Below are 12,895 nucleotides of genomic sequence, written 5' to 3'. Positions count from 1 at the left end.
AAATACTCACCTGGGCTTAGTTCCTCACTGCCATTGACACAAGTGCAAGGAAATCATAATTCAGTAGTACCTGAGAACACTTCCATACATATGGAAATACATATGACAGACGGCAGGTCAGCGTTCGTGCTCCTTTTGGATTCACTCCTCTTAAAATACTGCTGGCCTGAAGTAAATTTTTAAAATCTACCTGCTTTGCTCCATTGCACGTAGCCACAGAAGCAACAGAAAATAAAAATCAAACCTTCCTTGAGAACAAGGAAGTGACCAGAGAGGGTTTAAAGCAGTGAACAACAAAGCCTTTTGTCTCAAAATACTTCTGCTTTGTCTTCTGACTCACCAGAGCATCTGTTTCAAACAAATAGTTTTTCTAAAAATGCAAATGGAAGGGAAAATTTATTTAACTTTTAGCTTCTGACATTATTTTAATTAGTTAAATTTTAATTTGATAGCCAAAATAAAATCTACAGCAACCAGACACAATTACAGTACAATTCACACTGAGCTGTGATTGACTGTGCTGCCAGTAAACAAACCAACTAGCTTAATGGACCAGTTGCAATTAGATTAACAAAGTTTGCTGGAGCCCAACTCATGAGCTGCAATAAACCACAAAGGAAGTAAATGGCAATTCTGGGCCAACTGGTTGCAATTTATTGCTGTCAAGGAGGCTGATGGAAGAAACATCAATTTACAGGGACTGGGTCAGATAGCAGCCTATATATAATTACCCATCAATATAATCCACATTGAAGTCTAGGGTCTCATATCTTCCAGCAATTGTCTTCCCGTAGATCTCTATTAAATTTCCTGTTTGAAAGGAAATAGAAATTGAAGAAAGTCTTTTAAAAGCAGAGAATTTGTATTTGCAGATTTTGTGAGCTGGACAAAAGAAATTCTTGGTCTTCGCAAATTTTGCAGAGAGGTGCCCAACTGGCTGCACTGGTGTCTACTCTCAGCTTCTACCATAGTTCAAGGTGACTTTGCACTTAATTCACTTTTCCCAAAACACACGTCTTTGTTTCCCACAAAAAAGTCCATTCCTGATTTTTCAGGGGATCTCTAGTATTTGTACTGAGAAGACATTTTCCTCAACTCTTCTGTTAACTAAACCCCACATTCTAACCAAATTCCACTGTAGAACCTCATGAGGCAACCAAAATGACATCATTTGTACACTAGACAGGGTCAAGGTTTAAAGAAGGACCTCGGCATATATGTGGCCAGCTGAATCACTCCCAGCACTCCCTTGACCACACTGGGTGACAGCTTGGTTCAGTTGCCTGCACAGAGGTGTCTTAAATCATTTGAGGCACCCTATCCTCCCACTGTGGCTCCAGAAGGGAATGAGTCTTCCTGGTTCTGTGTCATATCTTCCTGCTCCATGCAGGTCCTTCATGCTCCAGGACATCCCAAAGAGCACTAGACACTTAGTGTTACTCTCATGTTCTTCACTGACTACACCGGGGGGTCAAACATGCAGCTAACACATAGAAACCTCCACACAGACACCCTAAAGCAAGGCATGAGAATCTGGAGCTGAACTGCACCTGAAAATAATTGGAAATGAGGGATGGACTTAGATTTAGGAGCATCTATATGATCTAATCATCTAGGTGCATCTAGGTGCATCATCTCTCTGCACTCTTGAGAGACCAAAATGTTTTGATTAATCCTGACTTTGGAAATCAGCATTTCAATTTTCTCTAAAGAAGCCTGCAAATACAAACAGAATAGAAATAGGGGGAAAAAAGTCTTCCATACGCCAGTTAACTGTTCAGACCAAAAACAGTGACTGTCTTCTCATGTAACTTTAAAGTCTGATCTAAAGCCCCATTAACCAAAAGGTCTGTATGGCATTACAATATCATCACCTAATAGCTAATTCTTCTTAAATCTATTACTAAATAAATAGGGTCAGATGACTCAAGAGTTGAGACTGCTTAGACCTATCCATCTGCTGAACAACACCTCTCTAGTCGGGCAGAGTTGGGCTGCAGAAGCCAAGTACAAAATAACCTGGTCACTGTGCGTTACCCACTTCTCTTGTACCCAGTGCTGCAGACTCTCTCCCCTTAGAATCATAGAATCATAGAATCATTGAGGTTGGAAAAGACCTCTAAGATCATCGAGTCCAACCGTCCACCCAACACCACCATGCCCACTAAACCATGTCCCTAAACATCTCATCTACACGTCTTTTAAATACCTCCAGGGATGGGGACTCCACCACTTCCCTGGGCAGCCTGGTCCAATGTTTAACCACTCTTTCAGGAAAGACATTTTTCCTTACATCCAACCTAAACCTCCCCTGGCGCAACTGGAGGCCATTTCCTCTCGTCCTATCGCTAATTACTTGGGAGAAGAGACTGACACCCACCTCACTACAACCTCCTTTCAGGGAGTTGTAGAGAGCGATGAGGTCTCCCCTCAGCCTCCTTTTCTCCAGGCTAAACAGTCCCAGTTCCCTCAGCCGCTCCTCAGCAGACTTGTTCTCCAGACCCCTCACCAGCCTCGTTGCCCTTCTCTGGACACTCTCCAGCACCTCGATGTCCTTCTTGTAGTGAGGGGCCCAAAACTGTGGGCCCCCCTTGTGCAAACCCATTTTCCTGTTCAGCATGAGCTTGGACATTAAGTTCTGGAGGTGCCCATTTTAATGCCCAGCAAGACAGATCCCTCATAAGGAGAAAGACAGTATGGAACGTCAAATAATAATTAAAGTGGGCTCCAGCTTAAAGAAAGGTCCCATACCTGGGATGCCAGATGGTGGACTAATTTGGTAAACCACAGGTGTCTGCGCAGCAGAGAACTGCAAAGAGAAATTTGTAGTTAAATGGCAGTCGTTTTCGCAGCAGCCCAACAAGATCTGATTACGCATTGCTCACAACGCAGTTGGCAACCGCATTTCAGAGACTCACACTTCAGATTTGATCTTTGAAGCGGAGTCCTGCTCTGAGAAGGGAGTAAGTACAATGTCCCCTTCTTGCCCCCTCTGCATTCAGAGTCTGGCTTGCTGCTATTTTTGCATCCTTTTTGTGCCCAGATTGTCCACCCCGGCTGGAGTCAATTCCAGAAGATATGGTTTAATACACTATAAAATTTCTGAGCCATGCTTTGTCTGAAGTAGAGACCTCTGTTTTATCTTGCATTGTGGCACCATTTTTCTTCCCGATAATATACTCTTAAAAACTATTTCTACATCACAAAAGTGATACACTTCAGCTAGCCTTTAGCAAGCTTGTTGAGTACCCTAAAGCAGTGTAGCAAAGAAAACGCTTGTATTGGCCCATCTTAATGCAGTATAATACATCAGCGGTGTCTTTGGGAAAGCACTACCTTGCCCTCTGACTAAACAACAAGGAAATACTGGAAATCTGCGATGGGGTACTATTGTTTACTTTAACAGAGTCCAAGGAGGAGCAGGGAGATTGTGCTTTGAGGCAAGCCTCTCAGAAGATGGGGAACACACAGGGACCCTTTCCAAGTGGAGGAAGGTCATCATCAGCCTCCCAAAGTAGCTGAGAGACATGGATACCTGGCCCAGCACATGCTTTGGCTGCATTTTCAACAAGTAGAGCAGCCCTGTTGCCCTTTTTCTCCAGTTGACTCTAAAATCTGTGAGACTTAACCAAAATCACTCTAGAAATTTTTTGTCTAGGCTGGCACCGATCCTATTCAAATGGCGTTGTGTGTGGGAGCGCTACCCATCAGTTGAGTGGGCAGAGGTACACATGGTCCTCCACATGCTGCTAGCTCACATGGAACCAGTATTTCCTGTAAATGTCCCCGTCCCTGCCTGGAAGATGGCAATCCAAACAGGACAAATAAATGGATGGCTTCAGCAGCTAAAAAGTGCCTTTTGTCCAAATCGAGCGTCTGGATCCCAGGGCTAAAGGAAATAAAGGCAGTGGAAACTCTTTGGATGTGTTTTAAAAATTCCTGCTCTGGATAAGGAGTTGTCTCCAGCACACTAGGCATTATCCAGTGCTGGGTTAGCTGAATATCGTCCTGTAACAAGCTGATGAAGCTGAGACAGTGTAGTCTGGTGGGAACATACCTGGACAGGCAATGAAACAGAGCTGGATGTCTTGGGAAGGCCACAAGGAGAGTTATGGAAAGGGAAGATGGGCTCTTGGACTACGGCTATATGAGTAAATAAAATAACTTGGAACCTGCTATTTGGCCCAGGGAACAGCATGGCTTATATCCATGTAGGGAAACTCTCTCCCTACACCAAAAAGAAGGTGGCCTGATCCACGCTGTCTAATGGGAGGAGACTTGCCATCACTCAAAGCAGAAAAAACTACACCAAGGAACAGCAGCTAGGTGATCCCAGGCAGTGCTGGAGACCGTATCCTGACAATCCTGACCCTGCCTTGCTAACTCATACAGGCACAGCCTTGCATTTTGCAGGGAGACCTTGGCAAAACCATGTCAATTCTTTATTCCTCAGATATCTGCTCCGAAAAATAAGAGTATTGTCATCATCTTTCCCCAGTGCAGCATTCTGCACTCGGGAAATGAAAATCATAGAATCAATCATAGAATCATTAAGGTTGGAAAAGACCTCTAAGATCATCGAGCCCAACCGTCCACCCAACACCACCATGCCCACTAAACCATGTCCCTAAGTGCCTCATCTACACGTCTTTTAAATACCTCCAGGGATGGGGACTCAACCACTTCCCTGGGCAGCCTGGTCCAATGTTTAACCACTCTTTCAGTAAAGACATTTTCCCTCATATCCAATCTAAACCTCCCCTGGTGCAACTTGAGGCCGTTTCCTCTTGTCCCATCGCTTGTTCCTTGGGAGAAGAGACCGACCCCACCTCGCTACAACCTCCTTTCAGGTAGTTGTAGAGAGGGAAAAGGTCTCCCCTCAGCCTCCTTTTCTCCAGGCTAAAAATCATTATATGAAAACCGAGGGTCAGATCCATCAAGGTATTTAAGGGTCTTGGGCTTAAGGTGATGTATAAAGGCACCTGGCTTGTTCAGATTTTTTAAAATCTATTTGTCTCTCTGCTTTCTTAGGAGCTACAAATATCTCCATAAATCTGGCCTGCAGTACTGCTAGCTGGCTAAATCCTGTTTCCATCTACGTCATTAACTGCTCGATTTCATTAACCTTACAGAAAAAGTACATTTGCATGTGTCCCCATTCCCCAAATCACCCATTTCTCAGAGCCTTCTCCACACATCTCCATCCTCCCCGCCTTCTTTTTGAGTCTTCTCGTGTCCTCACTTGCACTTACGGATACTGCTGTCAGCCCAGTAGATAGTGTAAAAAACTCATTTGCAGAATCAAATCAAGGACACCATTGCATATGTTGGGTTTTCCCAAGCTTTCCTTGAACCCCGTTCCCTTTCAAAGCTCAGTTTTCACTTCCCTCTTCCTCACGGTCATGTAAATAATGAATAAGTAGCCACAAACTCCCTGCAGTGACGGCCATTTCTGAGAAGCAAAGGCAACATCACACCATACCCTGGGCTGGAGCTGATGCAGAGAAAGAAGCCAAAACCAGCATGAAAGCTAGGGCCACTAGCTGACACAAGTCTTCCGAGCTGTTCAGACTTGTTGCTGCCTGCAGCAGGCTTTTTTCAATCTACTGTGGAGGCAAAATTAATTTTTAATACGCATAGCTCCCAGTCCCAAAACAAAGAGACACATTGTGTTTTATTTAGCTTGGAATGTGCCTCATTAACAGCATCCCCTGGTGATTTTTCATCAGCTCTCTAAGATAGCTGAACCACCCAATGACTCTTCGGTTTTAATGTGCAATTTACTGCAAACGCTGGGCTTCCTTGCTTAATACTCAAAGTTAGCACAGAAGTGACTTCTGAACACACCAGGCCTCGTCCCGAAGCACACAGCCACAGTTAAGGATTCTGCTCTGCAAGAGATCCTGACACCATCGTCATTGACTGGTCTAATATCACCATACCCCACAACCTCCTGAGGCAATGCGCTTTGACATTGAGAGCCAAAGGGAAAATACTCGTTTGGGCAAGAGTAGCAAGCTCTCAAAATAACTGAGCAACAGATATGAAATCACAACTGAGGTCTGAGCTTTCCAAATCTTGTTCATCTTAGGTGTGGAGAGCTGTCCTAGACCTGGAGAGATGTCCTTTCCTGGAACCAGCTGTGCCCGTGGGAGGTATTCTTGCCCATGGTTACCTGTCAGTGCAGACTGTTAGCTGCCACCCTGCAGCTTGGAGGGTAACACCAAAAGAAGCTGGCATGGGGTCTTCTGACACAATAGGGTCTTCTGACCATGTGGCTTAAGTGCAGACACAGATTTTTGATTCAGAAACACCTCTTAGGTCACCTAGTCTATCCAGTGCCAGGCTGATGAGTACCTTGATGCACCTAGTTTTAAGGAACAGAAGGAGCATCCTAACTTCTTGTCCTGACATGCAATCAGACATACAGTATATGAGAGAGAATATTTCAATATATTCCCTGTGATACTATGTCTGAAGTTTGACTCCCTTCAATACCTTGAATTCTTTATCATCTCTTCCATACTTGCTCGGTGGTTACCTTGAAAGTACAGTTTTCTTTCTCCACCTCAGTCAGGTTGTTAATCACATGTCCTTTAAAGGCCACCTCCACATAGTACAAACCCTCCTGGGGTGAGGGCCTAGGTGGAAGAAAATGTGTTATATTATTTTTATACAGATTGTGTTTATTTTTTAGGAAATGCCAGGTCCTTCATATGGTCTCCATTCTTAGTAGGCCCAATGAGGCTTTGATAGAGCAAAGCAAATTTACACTGTGAAACCAAACTTTACACATATGAATCCAAACTCTAAAAGTACAATTTAAAAGAAATGTGGAGGCACAGCAAGAAACGACAGTTAAGTGCAGAAGGTGATAGGACTACATCAGAACTCTATCCAAATTGTATGTTAATACAAAACACAGACATGTTCATTAGTGTTCATTAATACTAATGAATAATTGCTATTCAGTAGTATTAAAATAACCCAGGGCTGTATGGATTTACAGGGCATCTTGATCCTGGTTTGTAAATTAACGCTGCATCCTTAACGCACACAGTTTCTCAGCTCAGCATTCAGCAGAATTAACTCCCAGCCAAATCATAGTAGCAAGAGATGGAAGAGCCCCATTAGGGTCACTCTTACAGCCTCTTGAGATACCCCTAGTCTCCCAGTCAACCAACCTTCTTTAAGGTTATGACAAGATGGAAAACAGTGAGCTTAGATTGCCCAGCTGGTGCTTGAAACCGTATTTGTTTTCTTCTCTACTTATAACCTCTCTTTATGATCTTGGACAGATCAAGGACACCAAAAGCTGATAAAATCCCCCCAAGATTTTTTTGGGAGTTTTGCATCTAAGAATTTGATGTCTACAAACCTTTGAAGATCTGAGTCTAGCCTCTCCAAGAAGCCTCACTCCAACTCTCATGCTAGCTAGCCTAGTGCTTTATTAAGTTGAAACAAGGATAAATGCAACACAGCTTAGGAAGTGCTCAGGTACAGCCACAGTAGCAGCTGTAGGAATTCCTTCAACTCCCAAACTACCTGTACAGACACTGAAAGAAAATGAGGATCCTACCAGACAAATGGCAAGGTCTCACCCACACTATAGTCATGGATCATACCTTGTTCTGCATCTTATAATGGGCAAGCCAAAATACAGAGGAGACACATCACATGGCAACCTGGGCAGGTCTGGATTCACCAGGGACACCTCCAGCTGGGATGCGCCGGCTGAAGAGACACATTCCAGCTGGTGGGATGTTGAGCCTAAGTAATCAAAGTCAACAAGAAGAGCTCTGTGAGGACAGGATAACTCACATTCAGTCACACATGACAAACATTTTTGAATGTGCAACCCAGCTTCTCTTTAGGAGCAATGCTTAGAGCCCTTAATCAGGCTTTTTTAAATCATGTTTGTGTAATTTCATATCGTTGTGGTTTAACGCCAGTCAGCAAAAAAAACCCACACAGCCGCTCGCTCACTCCCCCCCTGGTGGGATGGGGGAAGAGAATCAGAAGGGTAAAAGTGAGAAAACTCGTGGGCTGATATAAAAAGAGTTCAGTAATTAAAAAGAAATAATAATAATAATAATAACAATAACAATAATAATAATAAATTGTGGGGAAAAGAGAAAAAATAACAAAGAGAGCGGAAAATAAAACCCAAGAAAGACAAGTGATGCAAATGAAAACAACTGCTCACCACCAACCAACCGATGCCCAGCCAGTCCCTGAGCAGCAGCCCCACCGCCAACCTCCCCCCTAGTCTTATGGCTGAGCATGACGTCATATGGTGTGGAATATCCCTCTGGTCAGTTGGGGTCAGCTGTCCCGGCTGTGTCCCCTCCCAGCTTCTTGTGCCCCCCCAGCCTGCTCGCTGGTGGGGTGGTGTGAGAAGCAGAAAAGGCCTTGACTCTGTGTCAGCACTGCTCAGCAACAACGAAAAATGTTCCTGTGTTATCAACACTGTTTTCAGCACAAATCCAAAACATAGCCCCATTCCAGCTACTATGAAGAAAATTAACTCTATCCCAGCCAAAACCAGTACACATATTAAGACCACGTTCATCCCACCATGCAGCTGCATGGCTTTTTTTGCCTCTAATACAGTATTTGGTCTCTCCCACATGTATTCTACTGCAGAGATTGACAGTTATTGGGGGTTTGAATCACCTCGGCCATCTACACTGGAAAAAACACATGTCCATAGATATTTAAAGCACCTCCAAATTAGTACCATTTGACATAGTCTTTACAGTTGCTGATGTCTTGCATAGTTTTGTTGACAGGACCTCAAGTTGGCCTGTGCTGTAAGGTGGATCTGCTTAGCCCATTTCTTTAGAGTGATCTGTCCAAAGGATCAAAGGCTTTTAATCTTCAGAAAGTCAAGCTTTATCTGAACATAAACTACCATGCTTAACTTTTGTAGCATAATCAAGTACAACTAGAAATGAAGAAGGCTTACAAACAACTCTCCCTTTTTTCACGATCTTCACAGGTGGTTCCCAGCCCACAGACTCACTTTAAATGACATCAGTGGTTTCTCGATTTACAGAAAACTGCACATTTCCTCCTGGTCCCAGGAACATTTTTCACCTTCTCCCAAGGCCCGGCTGTCTGCTTCCCCCCACCAAAAAAAGAGACTTTGCTTGAACTGTGAGTTCGCAGCTGTGACTGTCTCTGCCTGCTACACAGTGCTATTGGAGAAGCATCTCCCATGAAGACATGAGCTGTCTTTCCTCCCTCCATTTCATCATCTCTATGGGAACGCACAATATTCAGACAAATAAGACTGATACCGTTCATCATAGTTATAAACAACAGTGTCAGAACTTGAGCAGCTAAACCAAACATACACTTGTCCCAGAAACCAATTCTTTTCCTAATAAATCAATATTCAGCACTGCTAAAAATCAGGCCTAGCTTTGTACAGTTGGTTTTGGGCCCAAATGAGCATGGCATATCAATTTCTGTGATTTTTACTCATATCTCATGTTTATCATTAGTGTTTTTAACGCTCCAGCATCAGAGAACCTATGAATAGAGACTCTCAGCTTTCCTTCAAAAAAATGGTGGCAGGGAGGAAATTTCTAGCCTTAGGTCTACAAAAATAAGGTAGAAATCTGACTTCTCTTGCTTAGAAAGAACTTAAAAACAAGCAGCCATCACCAATAGCTTATGAAGTAATAATTTCAAGCTGATTTCATGTTATGGGTGCCACAGCCCATGTAACTGTTATTTAGGGTTTGTCACTCCAACCACAAATCTCAGAATGGAGCTGATTCTCTGTTACTTTGACATGTGCTTTATAAGAGTTTAAAACTCACCGTCCAGGGTAATAGTAATCCACGTTCCTCCAGCAACACTGCCCTCTCGGGGCTTAATGAGCAGTCCCGTGGCTGTCACTGCAAAAACAACCCAGCTATGTCAGGCTGAAGTGCAATGGAAACATCTAAAACATCCCATTCAGGACAAGACGTAGTAGTCTGACAGCTGTCCTCCTGTGATCCCACCCTTCATCTCATTTCTCCTTCTCAGGCATCCAAATTAGTCGTATTGCTCATCCTTTTTCCCCCAACTGTCTCCTCTGTGTAATAGTCCTGCTTCCCCTCAGGGAGGGTTTGATGCCTTGAGGACTTGGTGAACCGAGCTACAGTCTGAGCCTCCTGTTCTCCTCAAGAATTAAAATAAAGGCAAGAAACCTCATGTTTATTCCTCCAGCTCTCAAAGAAATGTGTTTGCTGACTTCTGTACACCCTCCCAAACTTAGGGCTGCCCACAAAATATATCCACTTCTGGCTCCAAGACATCCTGTCCAGCTCTTTCTTGACAAAGTCCTTAGGAAAGAAACGCAGGTCTGAAAAGGAACTCTTGCTTCATGCAATTAAGTCACCTGTAACTTGCTATACAATGCCTTTCATAAAAGCATCAAATTCTTAAGATAATTTAGGATTTATTTTGGGGACCCTCATCGCCTGAAGCTAATAGAGATGAACCAATGGCTGGCTTCTTTTTTTGTAGCCAAATATCAGAACCTTCCAGAAGTCCTTTTACAGCGATAACCAGTTTCCCGTTTAGCATTTTGGGAGATTTCCAACTTCTTAGCTGTGCATGAACGCAATCTCACTGAACACCAGCATTGATCACTGAAGCCAAATATTGGACATACTCGCATCATGATCCCTTAATATTAACGTGCAAACAGTGATACAACTATCATCAAGTGAATGAAAACCAACAGGCATGAGATGAACCCAGGTAGAACAGGGAAAATTAACAATGAATCCAGAAATCTCTACTGGCTATGGAAATAATGCCATGAAAAGCCACTGATAAGGGTGGACAATGTCCGATATGCTGCAGTCAATATCCCATAACATTCAGCACCTTTTAAAGATGATTCTCCACATCTCTCACTCACAGTCAGTCTGTATCCAACCCAGTGGCACTGGATTTTGCTGGTGGTGTATGACCAGCGTGGTTGGAGACAACACCTCTCTATCACCCACCTGCAAAGATTATCAGCTCAGCACTCAGAAAGGATGGTCTCCAGAGGTTCATCTTGGACTTTGGATGGGGATTTCACAAGAGACTGGCTCCAGGATCATGGCTTGGGTCCTTAGCACCTCCCCTGTAACTTTAAAACAAACCCCATCTGTATTCTTTCTTCACATTGCTGTGGGAGCAATGGTCTGTGTTACAGCAGACAAGATGGACTGCAATGTGGAATCACAGAGAAAACACTGATTCATCTCTCACACAGTATAAAGGATCAATATATTGCAAACCGTACTGTTTCTCCTCCCACCCAACAGATCTACATAGAACATATGCCCCTTCGAGCAGATGACTTTCCAGTCAAGCTGAGGATGAGCGTTCCCCCACTGGGGCCATGTTTCATAAGACTGACTCTGATTAAGTGGCAGGCACAGGTGAATTAGTGAAAGCAGTTACGGGATTTAGAGCCGATGGTGTTAAACTCTCCTAGCTCTGTGCTGCTTTATGCAAAATTGTTGTGTCTATTACATGGAACTAAATCATGCCATGGTCATTCTCCAGCTCTGGAAGCAAATGACTTGACTATGCTATTAAGCTCTCTAGCCTTCCACAGCTAGCTCCAAACTAGGAATGGCCCATGCTGGCTCCCGCAGGTGTGCTTAGGGATTGCTCGGAAGAGCACTGGTAAACTTGATCACAACAGTGCTGGGAATTGTTTTAAGAATATAAACATTTGAGTCCCTGCAGCATGGGAAGTTCCTTGGTCTTACTTGTTATCATAGCCAGTCATATCACACATTCCCTTTATCAAGTCCGTGCCAGGAACTGTTTTAACATTTAAAAATATAGACCATCAACTTCACTGCCTTCACCCTGGGTTTTGTATTAGTATAGAAATAACCATGGATCAATTGTTTTGGCCACATTTTAAATGAGCAAGAACCTCAAGTTCTCACCAGTGAGCACAGAGACTGGGACACCCTTACCCAGAACAGCCCTTGGTTGTTAAAACTCAGTTCAGACCACAAAAGCACCAGGCATAAAGATAAAATCAAATGGCAAGAAGACAATGTAGGATTTCAGATTGTTTTTATGGCAGGATCTAAAGGGCAAAAATCACAATCACTGTATGAGGCACTCTTAGACGTGAGAGTTGGGCAGAAGCTTTAGTTACCACGTAACTATGGCAAACACGCTGTCCCCATAAAGCCAGCTTCTAAGCTTCTATTGCTTATTGTACCACAAGACCTACTGCAACTACTCTCACTCCATTTCTTGCACCTTTTAACATAACTGCAATTTATAGGGGTCCGAGACAAGAACGCTGATGCATGTGAACCTTGCATTTCAAAGCAGGTACATAAAAGGTCATTTAGGTTTACTTTTATTATCTTATTAGGACTTTTCCTAGTATTACTTACCTTATTCAATTTGTTCTTCTTCCATTCCTCCGATGAGGGAGGTGTGGAGGCTCCAATACCAGCATAACTGCTCCATCCCTTTGACACCAGCTCTACCGCAATTTTCAGTCTGAGGTTGTGTTAGGCGCTCAGTTCAGTCCCTGCGTGGGTAACTGAGTCACGGTGTGCTGAAACCCACCAGACTAGTTTCTCAAAAGGCTCAATGCCTGTCACAGACAGCTCAGAGCCATCCATTGAGCATGCTTAATTATTAACCTAAGTTACTTGTTGCTGTTAACTGTTTTGTTCCAAGTCTTTAATGACCGTAATGGGAGTGACCTGGAATTGTTCTTCCGTTGGTATATGACTAGATCCTCCAACAGGAGGATAATGAATCCATTTTATCCCCCTTTTCCCCCACAACATGACAGAAAAACTGATTGAATTGTTTCTTCATATGCTGATATCCAATTTGCGAGTGACTTTCACAGCAA

At 43.5% G+C, this 12,895-nt stretch overlaps 1 protein-coding gene across 3 annotated transcripts in view; it reads right to left on the bottom strand.

Annotated features, from left to right (window-relative positions):
* The window catches only part of PKHD1 (PKHD1 ciliary IPT domain containing fibrocystin/polyductin), a 284,017-nt gene extending 271,411 nt beyond the window's left edge, over nt 1–12,606 (bottom strand). For 2 of the 3 annotated variants that reach the window (XM_076332602.1, XM_076332604.1), the window contains exons 1-7: nt 12,423–12,606; nt 11,013–11,140; nt 9,831–9,908; nt 7,626–7,770; nt 6,542–6,641; nt 2,752–2,809; nt 732–810 (exon numbers count right to left, since the gene is read on the bottom strand). In XM_076332602.1, the coding sequence (XP_076188717.1) occupies nt 732–810; nt 2,752–2,809; nt 6,542–6,641; nt 7,626–7,770; nt 9,831–9,908; nt 11,013–11,064 (512 nt within the window). In that variant the 5' untranslated portion in view covers nt 11,065–11,140; nt 12,423–12,606. The remainder of the gene's footprint in view (nt 1–731; nt 811–2,751; nt 2,810–6,541; nt 6,642–7,625; nt 7,771–9,830; nt 9,909–11,012; nt 11,141–12,422) is intronic. The other variant, XM_076332603.1, reaches the window with a different exon arrangement.
* Between the last annotated feature and the right edge of the window lie 289 nt (nt 12,607–12,895).

Source organism: Aptenodytes patagonicus, chromosome 3, assembly GCF_965638725.1.
Source record: "Aptenodytes patagonicus chromosome 3, bAptPat1.pri.cur, whole genome shotgun sequence".
In the NCBI taxonomy this organism is placed as follows: domain Eukaryota; kingdom Metazoa; phylum Chordata; class Aves; order Sphenisciformes; family Spheniscidae; genus Aptenodytes; species Aptenodytes patagonicus.
Note: the sequence above shows the minus strand (reverse complement) of the source record. Positions and strands in the feature narration are given on the sequence as shown.